At 45.6% G+C, this 18,498-nt stretch overlaps 2 protein-coding genes and 2 long non-coding RNA genes across 70 annotated transcripts in view; 3 read left to right on the top strand and 1 right to left on the bottom strand.

Annotated features, from left to right (window-relative positions):
* dapk2a (death-associated protein kinase 2a) overlaps nucleotides 1–1,098 on the top strand; it is a 53,671-nt gene extending 52,573 nt beyond the window's left edge. The window contains exon 9 of one of the 2 annotated variants that reach the window (XM_052506282.1): nucleotides 106–1,098. In XM_052506282.1, coding sequence (XP_052362242.1) covers nucleotides 106–822 — 717 coding nt within the window. In that variant the 3' untranslated portion in view covers nucleotides 823–1,098. The remainder of the gene's footprint in view (nucleotides 1–105) is intronic. The other variant, XM_052506283.1, reaches the window with a different exon arrangement.
* A 55-nt stretch (nucleotides 1,099–1,153) lies between these two features.
* Nucleotides 1,154–3,825, bottom strand: LOC127922471 (uncharacterized). Of its 50 annotated transcripts, none has more exons than XM_052506231.1 (10): nucleotides 3,683–3,825; nucleotides 3,247–3,487; nucleotides 3,006–3,205; nucleotides 2,802–2,919; nucleotides 2,638–2,760; nucleotides 2,479–2,596; nucleotides 2,238–2,396; nucleotides 2,038–2,155; nucleotides 1,884–1,955; nucleotides 1,154–1,637 (listed from the first exon to the last, which is right to left on the bottom strand). In XM_052506231.1, the coding sequence occupies exons 1-10, from the start codon at nucleotides 3,787–3,789 to the stop codon at nucleotides 1,238–1,240; spliced, it is 1,656 nt and encodes a 551-aa protein (XP_052362191.1). In that variant the 5' UTR covers nucleotides 3,790–3,825; the 3' UTR covers nucleotides 1,154–1,237. The 50 variants fall into 50 exon arrangements, with proteins under 50 accessions (XP_052362191.1, XP_052362203.1, XP_052362193.1 ...); XM_052506243.1 differs by having other exon boundaries at nucleotides 2,079–2,114; nucleotides 2,279–2,396; XM_052506233.1 differs by having other exon boundaries at nucleotides 2,038–2,237; nucleotides 2,320–2,396.
* Nucleotides 3,826–8,143: 4,318 nt separating this feature from the next.
* Nucleotides 8,144–11,713, top strand: LOC127922472 (uncharacterized). Of its 17 annotated transcripts, none has more exons than XR_008111455.1 (6): nucleotides 8,144–8,188; nucleotides 8,227–8,348; nucleotides 8,428–8,549; nucleotides 8,627–8,827; nucleotides 9,276–9,615; nucleotides 11,539–11,713. It is a non-coding gene; the product is annotated as an uncharacterized LOC127922472 (long non-coding RNA). The 17 variants fall into 17 exon arrangements; XR_008111454.1 differs by having other exon boundaries at nucleotides 8,152–8,188; nucleotides 8,227–8,267; nucleotides 8,388–8,549; XR_008111449.1 differs by lacking the exon at nucleotides 8,227–8,348 and having other exon boundaries at nucleotides 8,349–8,549.
* A 2,348-nt stretch (nucleotides 11,714–14,061) lies between these two features.
* On the top strand, nucleotides 14,062–16,847 carry LOC127922473 (uncharacterized). Its single transcript, XR_008111464.1, has 2 exons — nucleotides 14,062–14,197; nucleotides 15,486–16,847. It is a non-coding gene; the product is annotated as an uncharacterized LOC127922473 (long non-coding RNA).
* Nucleotides 16,848–18,498: the final 1,651 nt, after the last annotated feature.

Here is an 18,498-nt window from a genome sequence, read left to right as displayed (position 1 = left end):
GTCCATTGCTGTTCAGAACATCATCAATGCATGGCATGCAGTGCCAGTAAGTGACTTCCAGCTCAGTAACCCTCCGTCTGTCGTCCTCATCTCTCGTGTCTGAAGTCTAATGAGTGCAAGGAGGAGACTCCCATCACCAAGACCCCGGACCAGACCAAGACCCCGGACCAGACCAAGACCCCTAAGAAGCGCGAGCGCCGTCAGCTGAAGACCAAACGTCTCAAGGAGTACACCATGAAGTCCCACTCCTCCATGCCCCCCAACAACACCTACGTCAACTTCGAACGCTTCGTCCAGGTAGTGGAGGACATCAGCCGGATGGAGGGCTCCTTCACTGGGCTAGCCTCGGCCCACGACTCCCTGCAGGAGGACATCGACGCCTTGGTCTCCGTCTACAACCACAAGGAGTCCTGGTACAAGGAGGAGAGCGAGGGGGTCCGTCACCAGCTGTCTCAGATCCGCTACGAGTTCCGTAAAGTGGAGGCGATGAAGAGGAGCCTGCAGGATGAGATGAAGGTGGTGGACGTTAGCGTCAGTGACGTTAGCGCCCGCTACCAGGAGAGGAAGAGACACTTTGACGCCCTGAGACAGGAGCTGAGCGACGAGCTGAAGTGGGTGCAGGACGTGGTGGGGTCGTTAGGGGTCACGGGCGGGGTCGCGGACGGGGTCGGAGGAGGAGGGGGCTACCTCAACTGTAACTTCTCCACTGTGTTTAATAATGACGTGAATGAAGCGCTGAAGGAAATGCTGAACAGAAGCTGTGGAGGAGATCTGCTGTCTGGGATCAGCCTGAACCTCACTGAGTCTGGACTGAAGAGATAGTATAGAATAGTAGTACCGTAGAGCATTAACCTGGAACTGACTGCGTTGGTATAGTATAGTATAGTACAGTATAGTAGTATAGTATAGTAGAGTATCTTATAGTAGTAGAGTATAGTAGTACAGTAGAGTATCCACCTGGACCTGATTGAGTCTGGACTGAAGAGATAGTATTGTATAGTATAGTAGAGCATTAACCTGGAACTGACTGCGCTGGTATAGTATAGTATAGTATAGTATAGTATAGTATAGTATAGTATAGTATAGGATAGGATAGGATAGGATAGTATAGTAGTATAGTATAGTATAGTAGTATAGTATAGTATAGTATAGTATAGTATAGTATAGTACAGTATAGTATAGTATAGTAGTATAGTATAGTATAGTATAGTACAGTATAGTAGTATAGTAGAGTGTCTTATAGTAGTAGAGTATTGTATAATATAGTATAGTAGTACAGTAGAGTATCAGCCTGGACCTGACTGAGTCTGAACAGTATATTATAGTACAGTATGGTATAGTATAGTACAGTATAGTATAGTATAGTATAGTATAGTAGTAGAGTATAGTAGTACAGTAGAGTATCCACATGGACCTGACTGTGTCTGGATAGTACAGTATAGTATAGTATAACATGGTATAGTATAGCATAGTATAGTGTAGCATGGTATAGTGTCGCATAGTATAGTATAGCATGGTATAGTGTAGCATAGCATAGTATAGTATAGCATAGTATAGCATGGTATAGTAATAGTATAGTACAATAGAGTACCAACCTGGACCTGACTGAGTCTGGGCAGTAGAGTACCAACCTGGACCTGACTGAGTCTGGACAGTAGAGTAGAGTATCAACCTGGACCTGACTGAGTCTGGACAGTAGAGTAGAGTACCAACCTGGACCTGACTGTGTCTGGACAGTAGAGTAGAGTATCAACCTGGACCTGACTGAGTCTGGACAGTAGAGTAGAGTATCAACCTGGACCTGACTGAGTCTGGACAGTAGAGTAGAGTATCAACCTGGACCTGACTGAGTCTGGACAGTAGAGTAGAGTATCAACCTGGACCTGACTGAGTCTGGACAGTAGAGTACCAACCTGGACCTGACTGAGTCTGGACAGTAGAGTACCAACCTGGACCTGACTGAGTCTGGGCAGTAGAGTAGAGTATCAACCTGGACCTGACTGAGTCTGGACAGTAGAGTAGACTACCAACCTGGACCTGACTGAGTCTGGACAGTAGAGTAGAGTATCAACCTGGACCTGACTGAGTCTGGACAGTAGAGTACCAACCTGGACCTGACTGAGTCTGGACAGTAGAGTAGAGTACCAACCTGGACCTGACTGAGTCTGGACAGTAGAGTAGAGTACCAACCTGGACCTGACTGAGTCTGGACAGTAGAGTAGAGTATCAACCTGGACCTGACTGAGTCTGGACAGTAGAGTAGAGTATCAACCTGGACCTGACTGAGTCTGGACAGTAGAGTAGAGTATCAACCTGGACCTGACTGAGTCTGGACAGTAGAGTACCAACCTGGACCTGACTGAGTCTGGACAGTAGAGTAGAGTACCAACCTGGACCTGACTGTGTCTGGACAGTAGAGTAGAGTATCAACCTGGACCTGACTGAGTCTGGACAGTAGAGTAGAGTATCAACCTGGACCTGACTGAGTCTGGACAGTAGAGTAGAGTATCAACCTGGACCTGACTGAGTCTGGACAGTAGAGTAGAGTATCAACCTGGACCTGACTGAGTCTGGACAGTAGAGTACCAACCTGGACCTGACTGAGTCTGGGCAGTAGAGTAGAGTACCAACCTGGACCTGACTGAGTCTGGACAGTAGAGTAGAGTACCAACCTGGACCTGACTGAGTCTGGACAGTAGAGTAGAGTACCAACCTGGACCTGACTGAGTCTGGACAGTAGAGTAGAGTACCAACCTGGACCTGACTGAGTCTGGACAGTAGAGTAGAGTATCAACCTGGACCTGACTGAGTCTGGACAGTAGAGTAGAGTACCAACCTGGACCTGACTGAGTCTGGACAGTAGAGTAGAGTATCAACCTGGACCTGACTGAGTCTGGACAGTAGAGTACCAACCTGGACCTGACTGAGTCTGGGCAGTAGAGTAGAGTACCAACCTGGACCTGACTGACTGAGTCTGGACAGTAGAGTAGAGTACCAACCTGGACCTGACTGAGTCTGGACAGTAGAGTATCAACCTGGACCTGACTGAGTCTGGACAGTAGAGTAGAGTACCAACCTGGACCTGACTGAGTCTGGACAGTAGAGTAGAGTACCAACCTGGACCTGACTGAGTCTGGACAGTAGAGTAGAGTACCAACCTGGACCTGACTGAGTCTGGACAGTAGAGTAGAGTACCAACCTGGACCTGACTGAGTCTGGACAGTAGAGTAGAGTATCAACCTGGACCTGACTGAGTCTGGACAGTAGAGTAGAGTACCAACCTGGACCTGACTGAGTCTGGACAGTAGAGTAGAGTATCAACCTGGACCTGACTGAGTCTGGACAGTAGAGTACCAACCTGGACCTGACTGAGTCTGGACAGTAGAGTAGAGTACCAACCTGGACCTGACTGAGTCTGGACAGTAGAGTAGAGTACCAACCTGGACCTGACTGAGTCTGGACAGTAGAGTAGAGTATCAACCTGGACCTGACTGAGTCTGGACAGTAGAGTACCAACCTGGACCTGACTGAGTCTGGGCAGTAGAGTAGAGTACCAACCTGGACCTGACTGAGTCTGGACAGTAGAGTATCAACCTGGACCTGACTGAGTCTGGACAGTAGAGTAGAGTATCAACCTGGACCTGACTGAGTCTGGACAGTAGAGTAGAGTATCAACCTGGACCTGACTGAGTCTGGACAGTAGAGTATCAACCTGGACCTGACTGAGTCTGGACAGTAGAGTAGAGTATCAACCTGTACCTGACTGAGTCTGGACAGTAGAGATAACATCAGTTTCAGTAGCCCAGAGTCAGTATCAGAAACAGGAAGTAGAGGACACGAAGTCATCTCTGTGGAATATGATATCTTTAGTTTGTTCTCCTTGTGATACGTTAGTAGTATTGTTGTGATTAGCTAAAAGAATGATGTAAGAGGCTTGACAGGTTTTGAGGTTTTATATTTAAAGTCTGCAACTTTAAAGTAGCTTGTTTGTTTTTCACTGTTCAAAGCCAACTGTTGATCATGTGGATAGAGGATTGATAATGAGTAGATATCATTATTGACATTAGACCTTCTTAGATTAGATTGAAGCTAGTTGAGAGTGTTATTGTTGTATGTGTATTTTAGATGCTTGTACCTACTTGATCTAAACCCACTGAACCTGATAAAGATCTTATCGATTGAAATGGTGTGTGTGTGTGTGTGTGTGGTGTGTGGTGTATCAGCCAAACACTACAATACACTGATCCTTTTAGTCCTAGTCTGGTCCTTTTAGTCCCAGTCTGGTCCTTTTAGTCTGGTCCTTTTAGTCCTAGTCTGGTCCTTTTAGTCCTAGTCTGGTTCTTTTAGTCCTAGTCTGGTCCCTTTTAGTCCTAGTCTGGTTCTTTTAGTCCTAGTCTGGTCCTTTTAGTCCTAGTCTGGTCCTTTTAGTCCTAGTCTGGTCCCTTTTAGTCCTAGTCTGGTCCTTTTAGTCCTAGTCTGGTCCTTTTAGTCCTAGTCTGGTCCTTTTAGTCAAAGTCTGGTCCTTTTAGTCCTAGTCTGGTTCTTTTAGTCCTAGTCTGGTCCTTTTAGTCCTAGTCTGGTCCTTTTAGTCCTAGTCTGGTCCCTTTTAGTCCTAGTCTGGATCCCTTTTAGTCCTAGTCTGGGTCCTTTTAGTCCTAGTCTGGTCCTTTTAGTCCTAGTCTGGTTCTTTTAGTCCTAGTCCGGTCCTTTTAGTCCTAGTCTGGTCATTTTAGTCCTAGTCTGGTCCTTTTAGTCCTAGTCTGGTCCTTTTAGTCAAAGTCTGGTCCTTTTAGTCCTAGTCTGGTTCTTTTAGTCCTAGTCTGGTCCTTTTAGTCCTAGTCTGGTCCTTTTAGTTCTAGTCTGGTCCCTTTTAGTCCTAGTCTGGATCCCTTTTAGTCCTAGTCTGGGTCATTTTAGTCCTAGTCTGGTCCTTTTAGTCCTAGTCTGGTTATTTTAGTCCTAGTCTGGTCCTTTTAGTCCTAGTCTGGTCCTTTTAGTCCTAGTCTGGTCCTTTTAGTCCAAGTCTGGTCCTTTTAGTCCTAGTCTGGTCCTTTTAGTCCTAGTCTGGTCCTTTTAGTCCTAGTCTGGTCCTTTTAGTCCTAGTCTGGTCTTTTAGTCCTAGTCTGGTCCTTTTAGTCCTAGTCTGGTCCTTTTAGTCCTAGTCTGGTTCTTTTAGTCCTAGTCTGGCCCTTTTAGTCCTAGTCTGGATCCCTTTTAGTCCTAGTCTGGGTCCTTTTAGTCCTAGTCTGGTCCTTTTAGTCCTAGTCTGGTTCTTTTAGTCCTAGTCCGGTCCTTTTAGTCCTAGTCTGGTCCTTTTAGTCCTAGTCTGGTCCTTTTAGTCCTTCTGGTCCTTTTAGTCCTAAGTCTTTTTCATCCTATCTGGTCCTTTTAGTCCTAGTCTGGTCCTTTTAGTCCTAGTCTGGTTCTTTTAGTCCTAGTCTGGTCCTTTTAGTCCTAGTCTGGTCCTTTTAGTCCTAGTCTGGTCCCTTTTAGTCCTAGTCTGGATCCCTTTTAGTCCTAGTCTGGGTCATTTTAGTCCTAGTCTGGTCCTTTTAGTCCTAGTCTGGTCCCTTTTAGTCCTAGTCTGGATCCCTTTTAGTCCTAGTCTGGTCATTTTAGTCCTAGTCTGGTCCTTTTAGTCCTAGTCTGGTCCTTTTAGTCCTAGTCTGGTCCTTTTAGTCCTAGTCTGGTCCTTTTAGTCCTAGTCTGGTCCTTTTAGTCCTAGTCTGGTCCTTTTAGTCCTAGTCTGGTTCTTTTAGTCCTAGTCTGGTCCTTTTAGTCCTAGTCTGGTCATTTTAGTCCTAGTCTGGTCCTTTTAGTCCTAGTCTGGTCCCTTTTAGTCCTAGTCTGGATCCCTTTTAGTCCTAGTCTGGGTCATTTTAGTCCTAGTCTGGTCCTTTTAGTCCTAGTCTGGTCCTTTTAGTCCTAGTCTGGTCCTTTTAGTCCTAGTCTGGTTCTTTTAGTCCTAGTCTGGTCCTTTTAGTCCTAGTCTGGTCCTTTTAGTCCTAGTCTGGTCCTTTTAGTCCTAGTCTGGTTCTTTTAGTCCTAGTCTGGTCATTTTAGTCCTAGTCTGATCTCTTTATAAGACTGTTTTAGCTCCTATTTTTGTTGTCTTTGTCATGACAGCTCAAAGTCTTTTCATTCCTATCTATGTCATGACAGCCCAAAGGCTTTTCATCCTATCTATGTGATGACAGCCCAAAGGCTTTTCATGCTATCTATGTCATGACAGCCCAAAGGCTTTTCATCCTATCTATGTCATGACAGCCCAAAAGCTTTTCATGCTATCTATGTCATGACAGCCCAAAGGCTTTTCATCCTATCTATGTCATGACAGCCCAAAGGCTTTTCATCCTATCTATGTCATGACAGCCCAAAGGCTTTTCATCCTATCTATGTCATGACAGCCCAAAGGCTTTTCATCCTATCTATGTCATGACAGCCCAAAGGCTTTTCATCCTATCTATGTCATGACAGCCCAAAGGCTTTTCATCCTATCTATGTCATGACAGCCCAAAGGCTTTTCATCCTATCTATGTCATGACAGCCCAAAGGCTTTTCATCCCCAAAAGGCTTTTCATCCTATCTATGTCATGACAGCCCAAAGGCTTTTCATCCTATCTATGTCATGACAGCCCAAAGGCTTTTCATCCTATCTATGTCATGACAGCCCAAAGGCTTTTCATCCTATCTATGTCATGACAGCCCAAAGGCTTTTCATCCTATCTATGTCATGACAGCCCAAAGGCTTTTCATCCTATCTATGTCATGACAGCCCAAAGGCTTTTCATCCTATCTATGTCATGACAGCCCAAAGGCTTTTCATCCTATCTATGTCATGACAGCCCAAAGGCTTTCCATCCTATCTATGTCATGACAGCCCAAAAGCTTTTCATGCTATCTATGTCATGACAGCCCAAAGGCTTTTCATCCTATCTATGTCATGACAGCCCAAAGGCTTTTCATCCTATCTATGTCATGACAGCCCAAAGGCTTTTCATCCTATCTATGTCATGACAGCCCAAAGGCTTTTCATCCTATCTATGTCATGACAGCCCAAAGGCTTTTCATCCTATCTATGTCATGACAGCCCAAAAGCTTTTCATCCTATCTATGTCATGACAGCCCAAAGGCTTTTCATCCTATCTATGTCATGACAGCCCAAAGACTTTTCATCCTATCTATGTCATGACAGCCCAAAGGCTTTTCATCCTATCTATGTCATGACAGCCCAAAGGCTTTTCATCCTATCTATGTCATGACAGCCCAAAGGCTTTTCATCCTATCTATGTCATGACAGCCCAAAGGCTTTTCATCCTTTCTATGTCCTGCTGTTTTCTGCTGTGGTTTAGCCGTTAAACCCATGCCAGGCCCTGGTGCGCAGACTGTCTGTCATTAATCTGGAGAACTTCAGGAGACAGTACGCACGACGCAGATGGCAGGTACGTCCTGCAGTGGAAAACATCAATATCACCAACATGCCATTAGGTCATTGATAAGTATATCACCAACATGCCATTAGGTCATTGATATGTATATCACCAACATGCCATTAGGTCATTGATAAGTATATCACCAACATGCCATTAGGTCATTGATAAGTATATCACCAACATGCCATTAGGTCATTGATAAGTGTGTGTGTGTCGTGTGTGTTGTGCGTATGTATGTGTGCATGCTTGTGTGTGTGTGTGTGTGTGTGTGTGTGTGTGTGTGTGTGTGTGTGTGTGTGTGTGTGTGTGTGTGTGTGTGTGTGTGTGTGTGTGTGTGTGTGTGTGTGTGTGTGTGTGTGTGTGTGTGTGTGTGTGTGTGTGTGTGTGTGTGTGTGTGTGTGTGTGTATCTGTCCATGTGTGTAATTGTTTGTGATGTCAATAGGCCAATACATATGCTGTAGTGTGTCAGAACATCTCTATCAGGATTGTGTCTCTGTGGGGACTAGTAACCAGGCAGGGTAGTCTAGTGGTGTGGTGTTGGACTAGTAACCAGGCAGGGTAGCCTAGTGGTTAGAGTGTTGGACAGTAACCAGTAGCCTAGTGGTTAGAGTGTTAGAGTGGACTAGTAACCAGCAGGTAGTCAGTGGTGAGTGTTGGACTAGTAACCAGGCAGGTAGTCTAGTGGTTAGAGCGTTGGACTAGTAACCAGGCAGGTAGTCTAGTGGTTAGAGTGTTGGACTAGTAACCAGGCAGGGTAGTCTAGTGGTTAGAGTGTTGGACTGTAACCAGCAGGTAGTCTAGTGGTGAGAGTGTTGGACTAGTAACCAGGCAGGGTAGTCTAGTGGTTAGAGCGTTGGACTAGTAACCAGGCAGGGTAGTCTAGTGGTTAGAGTGTTGGACTAGTAACCAGGCAGGTAGTCTAGTGGTTAGAGTGTTGGACTAGTAACCAGCAGGTAGTCTAGTGGTGAGAGTGTTGGACTAGTAACCAGGCAGGGTAGTCTAGTGGTTAGAGTGTTGGACTAGTAACCAGGCAGGGTAGTCTAGTGGTTAGAGTGTTGGACTAGTAACCAGGCAGGGTAGTCTAGTGGTTAGAGTGTTGGACTAGTAACCAGCAGGTAGCGTGGTTAGAGTGTTGGACTAGTAACCAGGCAGGGTAGCCTAGTGGTTAGAGTGTTGGACTAGTAACCAGCAGGTAGCCTAGTGGTGAGAGTGTTGGACTAGTAACCAGGCAGGGTAGTCTAGTGGTTAGAGCGTTGGACTAGTAACCAGCAGGTAGCCTAGTGGTGAGAGTGTTGGACTAGTAACCAGGCAGGGTAGCCTAGTGGTTAGAGCGTTGGACTAGTAACCAGGCAGGGTAGTCTAGTGGTGAGAGTGTTGGACTAGTAACCAGCAGGTAGCCTAGTGGTGAGAGTGTTGGACTAGTAACCAGGCAGGGTAGTCTAGTGGTGAGAGTGTTGGACTAGTAACCAGGCAGGGTAGTCTAGTGGTTAGAGTGTTGGACTAGTAACCAGGCAGGGTAGCCTAGTGGTTAGAGTGTTGGACTAGTAACCAGGCAGGGTAGTCTAGTGGTTAGAGTGTTGGACTAGTAACCAGGCAGGGTAGTCTAGTGGTTAGAGTGTTGGACTAGTAACCAGGCAGGGTAGCCTAGTGGTTAGAGTGTTGGACTAGTAACCAGGCAGGGTAGCCTAGTGGTTAGAGTGTTGGACTAGTAACCAGCAGGTAGCCTAGTGGTTAGAGTGTTGGACTAGTAACCAGGCAGGGTAGCCTAGTGGTTAGAGTGTTGGACTAGTAACCAGGCAGGGTAGCCTAGTGGTCAGAGCGTTGGACTAGTAACCAGGCAGGGTAGCCTAGTGGTTAGAGCGTTGGACTAGTAACCAGGCAGGGTAGCCTAGTGGTGAGAGTGTTGGACTAGTAACCAGGCAGGGTAGCCTAGTGGTTAGAGTGTTGGACTAGTAACCAGGCAGGGTAGCCTAGTGGTTAGAGTGTTGGACTAGTAACCAGGCAGGGTAGCCTAGTGGTTAGAGCGTTGGACTAGTAACCAGGCAGGGTAGCCTAGTGGTTAGAGCGTTGGACTAGTAACCAGGCAGGGTAGCCTAGTGGTTAGAGCGTTGGACTAGTAACCAGGCAGGGTAGCCTAGTGGTTAGAGCGTTGGACTAGTAACCAGGCAGGGTAGCCTAGTGGTTAGAGTGTTGGACTAGTAACCAGGCAGGGTAGCCTAGTGGTTAGAGTGTTGGACTAGTAACCAGGCAGGGTAGCCTAGTGGTTAGAGTGTTGGACTAGTAACCAGGCAGGGTAGCCTAGTGGTTAGAGTGTTGGACTAGTAACCAGGCAGGGTAGCCTAGTGGTTAGAGTGTTGGACTAGTAACCAGGCAGGGTAGTCTAGTGGTTAGAGTGTTGGACTAGTAACCAGGCAGGGTAGCCTAGTGGTTAGAGTGTTGGACTAGTAACCAGGCAGGGTAGCCTAGTGGTTAGAGCGTTGGACTAGTAACCAGGCAGGGTAGTCTAGTGGTTAGAGTGTTGGACTAGTAACCAGGCAGGGTAGCCTAGTGGTTAGAGTGTTGGACTAGTAACCAGGCAGGGTAGTCTAGTGGTTAGAGTGTTGGACTAGTAACCAGGCAGGGTAGCCTAGTGGTTAGAGTGTTGGACTAGTAACCAGGCAGGGTAGTCTAGTGGTGAGAGTGTTGGACTAGTAACCAGGCAGGGTAGCCTAGTGGTTAGAGTGTTGGACTAGTAACCAGGCAGGGTAGCCTAGTGGTTAGAGCGTTGGACTAGTAACCAGGCAGGGTAGTCTAGTGGTTAGAGTGTTGGACTAGTAACCAGGCAGGGTAGCCTAGTGGTTAGAGTGTTGGACTAGTAACCAGGCAGGGTAGCCTAGTGGTTAGAGTGTTGGACTAGTAACCAGCAGGTAGCCTAGTGGTTAGAGTGTTGGACTAGTAACCAGCAGGTAGCCTAGTGGTTAGAGTGTTGGACTAGTAACCAGGCAGGGTAGCCTAGTGGTTAGAGTGTTGGACTAGTAACCAGGCAGGGTAGCCTAGTGGTTAGAGTGTTGGACTAGTAACCAGGCAGGGTAGCCTAGTGGTTAGAGTGTTGGACTAGTAACCAGGCAGGGTAGTCTAGTGGTTAGAGTGTTGGACTAGTAACCAGGCAGGGTAGCCTAGTGGTTAGAGCGTTGGACTAGTAACCAGGCAGGGTAGCCTAGTGGTTAGAGCGTTGGACTAGTAACCAGGCAGGGTAGCCTAGTGGTTAGAGCGTTGGACTAGTAACCAGGCAGGGTAGCCTAGTGGTTAGAGTGTTGGACTAGTAACCAGGCAGGGTAGCCTAGTGGTTAGAGTGTTGGACTAGTAACCAGGCAGGGTAGCCTAGTGGTTAGAGTGTTGGACTAGTAACCAGGCAGGGTAGCCTAGTGGTTAGAGTGTTGGACTAGTAACCAGGCAGGGTAGCCTAGTGGTTAGAGTGTTGGACTAGTAACCAGGCAGGGTAGCCTAGTGGTTAGAGCGTTGGACTAGTAACCAGGCAGGGTAGCCTAGTGGTTAGAGCGTTGGACTAGTAACCAGGCAGGGTAGTCTAGTGGTTAGAGTGTTGGACTAGTAACCAGGCAGGGTAGCCTAGTGGTTAGAGTGTTGGACTAGTAACCAGGCAGGGTAGTCTAGTGGTGAGAGTGTTGGACTAGTAACCAGGCAGGGTAGCCTAGTGGTTAGAGCGTTGGACTAGTAACCAGGCAGGGTAGCCTAGTGGTGAGAGTGTTGGACTAGTAACCAGGCAGGGTAGTCTAGTGGTGAGAGTGTTGGACTAGTAACCAGGCAGGGTAGCCTAGTGGTTAGAGCGTTGGACTAGTAACCAGGCAGGGTAGCCTAGTGGTTAGAGCGTTGGACTAGTAACCAGGCAGGGTAGCCTAGTGGTTAGAGTGTTGGACTAGTAACCAGGCAGGGTAGCCTAGTGGTTAGAGTGTTGGACTAGTAACCAGGCAGGGTAGCCTAGTGGTTAGAGTGTTGGACTAGTAACCAGGCAGGGTAGCCTAGTGGTGAGAGTGTTGGACTAGTAACCAGGCAGGGTAGCCTAGTGGTTAGAGCGTTGGACTAGTAACCAGGCAGGGTAGCCTAGAGGTTAGAGCGTTGGACTAGTAACCGCAAGGTTGCAAGTTCAAACCCCCGAGCTGACAAGGTACAAATCTGTTGTCCTGCCCCTGAACAGGCAGTTAAACCCACTGTTCCTAGGCCGTCATTGAAAATAAGAATTTGTTCTTAACTGACTTGCCTGGTTAAATAAAGATATAAAAATGTCCATCAGGATTGTGTCTCTGTGTTGTCTAGATGTCTATGAGGATTGTGTATCTGTGTTGTCTAGATGTCTATGAGGATTGTGTCTCTGTGTTGTATAGATGTCTATGAGGATTGTGTCTCTGTGTTGTCTAGATGTCTATGAGGATTGTGTCTCTGTGTTGTCTAGATGTCTATGAGGATTGTGTCTCTGTGTTGTCTAGATGTCTATGAGGATTGTGTCTCTGTGTTGTCTAGATGTCTATGAGGATTGTGTCTCTGTGATGTCTATCAGGATTGTGTCTCTGTGTGTCTATCTAGGAGGATTGTGTCTCTGTGTTGTCTAGATGTCTATCAGGATTGTGTCTCTGTGTTGTCTAGATGTCTATGAGGATTGTGTCTCTGTTATCTAGATGTCAATCAGGATTGTGTCTCTGTGTTGTCTAGATGTCTATGAGGATTGTGTCTCTGTGTTGTCTAGATGTCTATGAGGATTGTGTCTCTGTGTTGTCTAGATGTCTATGAGGATTGTGTCTCTGTGTTGTCTAGATGTCTATCAGGATTGTGTCTCTGTGTTGTCTAGATGTCTATCAGGATTGTGTCTCTGTGTTGTCTAGATGTCTATGAGGATTGTGTCTCTGTGTTGTCTAGATGTCTATTAGGATTGTGTCTCTGTGATGTCCATCAGGATTGTGTCTCTGTGTTGTCTAGATGTCTATGAGGATTGTGTCTCTGTGTGTCTAGATGTCTATGAGGATTGTGTCTCTGTGTTATCTAGATGTCAATCAGGATTGTGTCTCTGTGTTGTCTAGATGTCTATGAGGATTGTGTCTCTGTGTTGTCTAGATGTCTATGAGGATTGTGTCTCTGTGTTGTCTAGATGTCTATCAGGATTGTCTCTGTGTTGTGATGTCTATGAGGATTGTGTCTCTGTGATGTCTATCAGGATTGTGTCTCTGTGTTGTATAGATGTCATCAGGATTGTGTCTCTGTGGGGACTAGGCTAGGATGTGTCTCTGTGGGGACGAGATGTCCATCAGGATTGTGTCTCTGTGTTGTCTAGATGTCTATGAGGATTGTGTCTCTGTGTTGTCTAGATGTCTATGAGGATTGTGTCTCTGTGTTGTCTAGATGTCTATCAGGATTGTGTCTCTGTGTTGTCTAGATGTCTAGATGTCTGTGTTATCTAGATGTCAATCAGGATTGTGTCTCTGTGTTGTCTAGATGTCTATGAGGAAAGATGTCTATGAGGATTGTGTCCTGTTAGATGTCAATCAGGATTGTGTCTCTGTGTTGTCTAGATGTCTATGAGGATTGTGTCTCTGTGTTGTAAGATGTCTATGAGGATTGTGTCTCTGTGTTGTCTAGATGTCTATGAGGATTGTGTCTCTGTGATGTCTATCAGGATTGTGTCTCTGTGGGGACTAGATGTCGATCAGGATTGTGTCTCTGTGTTGTCTAGATGTCGATCAGGATTGTGTCTCTGTGGGGACTAGATGTCTATGAGGATTGTGTCTCTGTGGGGACGAGATGTCTATTAGGATTGTGTCTCTGTGATGTCCATCAGGATTGTGTCTCTGTGTTGTCTAGATGTCTATGAGGATTGTGTCTCTGTGTTGTCTAGATGTCTATGAGGATTGTGTCTCTGTGTTGTCTAGATGTCTATCAGGATTGTGTCTCTGTGTTGTCTAGATGTCTATGAGGATTGTGTCTCTGTGTTATCTAGATGTCAATCAGGATTGTGTCTCTGTGTTGTCTAGATGTCTATCAGGATTGTGTCTCTGTGTTGTCTAGATGTCTATCAGGATTGTGTCTCTGTGGAACTAGATGTCTATGAGGGGTGTCCAGTCCTTGTCTGGTCTGTGAGGATTGTGTCTCTGTGTTATCTAGATGTCAATCAGATTGTGTCCTGTTATCTAGATGAACCAGGCTAGATGTCTATGAGGATTGTGTCTCTGTGTTGTCTAGATCCTCTCTGGCTGTGTCTCTGGTTGTCTAGATGTCTAAACCTGTCTCTGTGAGGAACCAGGCTCTATCAGGAGTGTCTCTGTGTGTCTAGATGTCTAGGATTGTGTCTCTGTGTTGTCTAGATGTCTATGAGGATTGTGTCTCTGTGTTGTCTAGATGTCTATCAGGATTGTGTCTCTGTGTTGTCTAGATGTCTATGAGGATTGTGTCTCTGTGTTAGATGTCTATCAGGATTGTGTCTCTGTGCTAGATGTCTATGAGGATTGTGGGGGACGAGATGTCTATTAGTTGTGTCTCTGTGATGTCCATCAGGATTGTGTCTCTGTGTTGTCTAGATGTCTATGAGGATTGTGTCTCTGTGTTGTCTAGATGTCTATGAGGATTGTGTCTAGAAACCTATGAGGAACGTGTCTCTGTGTTGTCTAGATGTCTATCAGGATTGTGTCTCTGTGTTGTCTAGATGTCTATCAGGATTGTGTCTCTGTGTAACCACCTGACCAGGATGATGAGAAAAGGGCAGGAACAACAACAGGACCAGGTGATGACCACACACACACACACACACACACACACACACACACACACACACACACACACACACACACACACACACACACACACACACACACACACAGTCTGTCTAATTTACCCATTAATATTACACAGTCTATGTCTAATGAATAATCAATCAGTCAAATGTATTTATATAGCCCTTCGTACATCAGCTGATATCTCAAAGTGCTGTACAGAAACCCAGCCTAAAACCCCAAACAGCAAGCAATGCAGGTGTAGAAGCACGGTGGCTAGGAAATACTCCCTAGAATGGCCAGAACCTAGGAAGAAACCTAGAGAGGAACCAGGCTATGAGGGCTGGCCAGTCCTCTTCTGGCTGTGCAGGGTGGAGATTAGAAACCTAGAGAGGAACCAGGCTATGAGGGCTGGCCAGTCCTCTTCTGGCTGTGCAGGGTGGAGATTAGAAACCTAGAGAGGAACCAGGCTATGAGGGCTAGCCAGTCCTCTTCTGGCTGTGCAGGGTGGAGATTAGAAACCTAGAGAGGAACCAGGCTATGAGGGCTGGCCAGTCCTCTTCTGGCTGTGCAGGGTGGAGATTAGAAACCTAGAGAGGAACCAGGCTATGAGGGCTGGCCAGTCCTCTTCTGGCTGTGCAGGGTGGAGATTAGAAACCTAGAGAGGAACCAGGCTATGAGGGCTGGCCAGTCCTCTTCTGGCTGTGCAGGGTGGAGATTAGAAACCTAGAGAGGAACCATATATATATATATTATTATATTATTATATATTATTATATTATTATATTATTTATATATATAGGAACCAGGCTATGAGGGCTGGCCAGTCCTCTTCTGGCTGTGCCTGGTGGGGATTATAAGAGTACATGGCCATTGTATTGCACAGTCATGAATTAATATTGCACAATCTATGTCTAATTAACCCATGTAATGCTGCTGATGCCGCTGATCACTCAGCCAGTACATGGGACGTGTGTGTAAACTTGTTAGTGATGGGTCAAGAAGTGATGTGTTGTCGTGCTGTTGCCCTCGGTTACGTAAAACACAAATACTGTTGCGTTGTCATCTCAGCAAGATACACACGAAAGTCATTCACACGGATCTACCCAATCATATCTATAATCCACAGTAACTAAGCAACATACTGAACCTTGTCATTGTGTTTAACTGCGGTCCACTCTGGAGTACAGAGATGACGGCCTACCTGACAGCTATTCTATTCACTATCTATTACTGGAGTCATTACAGAGAAACAGAGTTGTACCTCCTAGAAATAGACAATACTGGTTGTGTTTTCAGAGGAGCTGTGACAGCGACAACGAGGAAGAGACCAGGAAGACGAGACTACAGACCAGGAAGAGGAGTAACACTTCCTGAAGACAACAACCAATCAAAACGCCACCGTTCCTCCATTCCACTTCCTGAAGACAACAACCAATCAAAACGCCACCGTTCCTCCATTCCACTTCCTGAAGACAACAACCAATCAAAACGCCACCGTTCCTCCATTCCACTTCCTGAAGACAACAACCAATCAAAAACGCCACCGTTCCTCCATGCCACTTCCTGAAGACAACAACCAATCAAAACGCCACCGTTCCTCCATTCCACTTCCTGAAGACAACAACCAATCAAAAACGCCACCGTTCCTCCATTCCACTTCCTGAAGACAACAACCAATCAAAAACGCCACCGTTCCTCCATTCCACTTCCTGAAGACAACAACCAAGCACCATTTAAATCCAGTTGTCTATGAAGTTATAGGTCTTTTCTCAGTGAAAGGTCATAGACATGAAGTCTTTTTTTTAAAATGATACTTCTGTATATGACGGGAAATACAAGACAGCAGAATGAATCAAATCAAATCAAATCAAATCAAATGTATTTATATAGCCCTTCGTACATCAGCTGATATCTCAAAGTGCTGTACAGAAACCCAGCCTAAAACCCCAAACAGCAAACAATGAATCCGTTTGTGTTCTTACTGTATTTTACATCAGTGTTGCATGTATAAAACGTGTTTTCCTATTAGATTATGTGTCACGCCCTGTTTATTCTCTACGTTGGTCGGGGCGTGACAGTGACTAGGGTGGGTTATCTAGGTGATTAATGATTTATGTTGGCCCGGTATGGTTCCCGCATTCAGAGGCAGCTGTTTATTCGTTGTCTCTGATTGGGGGGGGATCATGTTTAGGCAGCCATTTCCCCTTTGTGCTTTGTGGGATGTTGTCTAGGTATAGTTGTCTCTGATTGGGGGGGGGATCATGTTTAGGCAGCCATTTCCCCTTTGTGCTTTGTGGGATGTTGTCTAGGTATAGTTGCCTCTGAGCTTCACGTTTCCGTTTTTTTCTTCTTCTCTTTATTGTTTTGTTTTTCTTTTAAAGTTTATTTTTCAAAATAAAAGGATGGAAACACCACGCTGCATCTTGGTCCGCTCGTTATAACGATCGTGACATTATGTTTAACCTGTGTATGCATTCACTATACTGGCTATTGCCATTTCCTTACATAAATCTACCACCACTTTTCAACGTGTGATTTATGGGGAATTCATCAATATTTCATGTATTTTTCTGATTTGTAAACTATATTATGAAACCCTACAACCCAAACCAATCCCTAATTGCTGTAACAATAACAATAAATATGACTATAAATCTTCTCTGACTCCGTGAGGCGAAGCTAAGCAGCAACATGTTTTCACGCCTGGTTACTTTCTTTTATCAGCCAGCGTGTTTCCTGACTCTTTTTCCCAAGACACTCCAAACAGCAAGATGAGTTGAGTACATTCATTCACCTGAACAATAAACCCAAAGGCAACTCTTTCTTTGGCTTCTGTCTGTAGTCTCCAGACCTCAGTTAAATCAGCTGAGTAGTAGTCTGTACAGCACTGCAGTTGGTTTCTCCCAGGATGCTGAATGACTGACAGTTGGTTTCTCCACAGGATGCTGAATGACTGACAGTTGGTTTCTCCACAGGATGCTGAATGACTGACAGTTGGTTTCTCCACAGGATGCTGAATGACTGACAGTTGGTTTCTTCACAGGATGCTGAATGACTGACAGTTGGTTTCTCCTCAGGATGCTGAATGACTGACAGTTGGTTTCTCCACAGGATGCTGAATGACTGACAGTTGGTTTCTCCACAGGATGCTGAATGACTGACAGTTGGTTTCTCCACAGGATTCTGAATAACTGACAGTTGTTACAGTTGGTTTCTCCACAGGATGCTGAATGACTGACAGTTGTTACAGTTGGTTTCTCCACAGGATACTGAATAACTGACAGTTGTTACAGTTGGTTTCTCCTCAGGATGCTGAATAACTGACAGTTGTTACAGTTGGTTTCTCCACAGGATGCTGAATAACTGACAGTTGTTACAGTTGGTTTCTCTACAGGATGCTGAATGACTGACAGTTGGTTTCTCCACAGGATGCTGAATAACTGACAGTTGGTTTCTCCACAGGATGCTGAATAACTGACAGTTGGTTTCTCTACAGGATTCTGAATAACTGACAGCTGTTACCGTTGGTTTCTCCCCAGGATGCTGAATGACTGACAGTTGGTTTCTCCACAGGATGCTGAATGACTGACAGTTGGTTTCTCCACAGGATGCTGAATAACTGACAGTTGGTTTCTCCACAGGATTCTGAATAACTGACAGTTGTTACAGTTGGTTTCTCCCCAGGATGCTGAATAACTGACAGTTGTTACAGTTGGTTTCTCCACAGGATGCTGAATAACTGACAGTTGGTTTCTCTACAGGATGCTGAATGACTGACAGTTGTTACAGTTGGTTTCTCTACAGGATGCTGAATGACTGACAGTTGTTACAGTTGGTTTCTCCACAGGATACTGAATAACTGACAGTTGTTACAGTTGGTTTCTCCTCAGGATACTGAATAACTGACAGTTGTTACAGTTGGTTTCTCCACAGGATGCTGAATAACTGACAGTTGTTACAGTTGGTTTCTCCACAGGATGCTGAATGACTGACAGTTGTTACAGTTGGTTTCTCCACAGGATGCTGAATAACTGACAGTTGGTTTCTCCACAGGATGCTGAATGACTGACAGTTGTTACAGTTGGTTTCTCCTCAGGATACTGAATGACTGACAGTTGTTACAGTTGGTTTCTCCTCAGGATACTGAATGACTGACAGTTGTTACAGTTGGTTTCTCCTCAGGATGCTGAATGACTGACAGTTGTTACAGTTAGTTTCTCCTCAGGATGCTGAATAACTGACAGTTGTTACAGTTGGTTTCTCCACAGGATGCTGAATAACTGACAGTTGTTACAGTTGGTTTCTCCAC

The sequence above is a fragment of the Oncorhynchus keta genome, unplaced genomic scaffold (assembly GCF_023373465.1).
Source record: "Oncorhynchus keta strain PuntledgeMale-10-30-2019 unplaced genomic scaffold, Oket_V2 Un_contig_2581_pilon_pilon, whole genome shotgun sequence".
NCBI classification, from domain to species: domain Eukaryota; kingdom Metazoa; phylum Chordata; class Actinopteri; order Salmoniformes; family Salmonidae; genus Oncorhynchus; species Oncorhynchus keta.
This window is presented reverse-complemented; position numbering and strand designations above follow the sequence as displayed.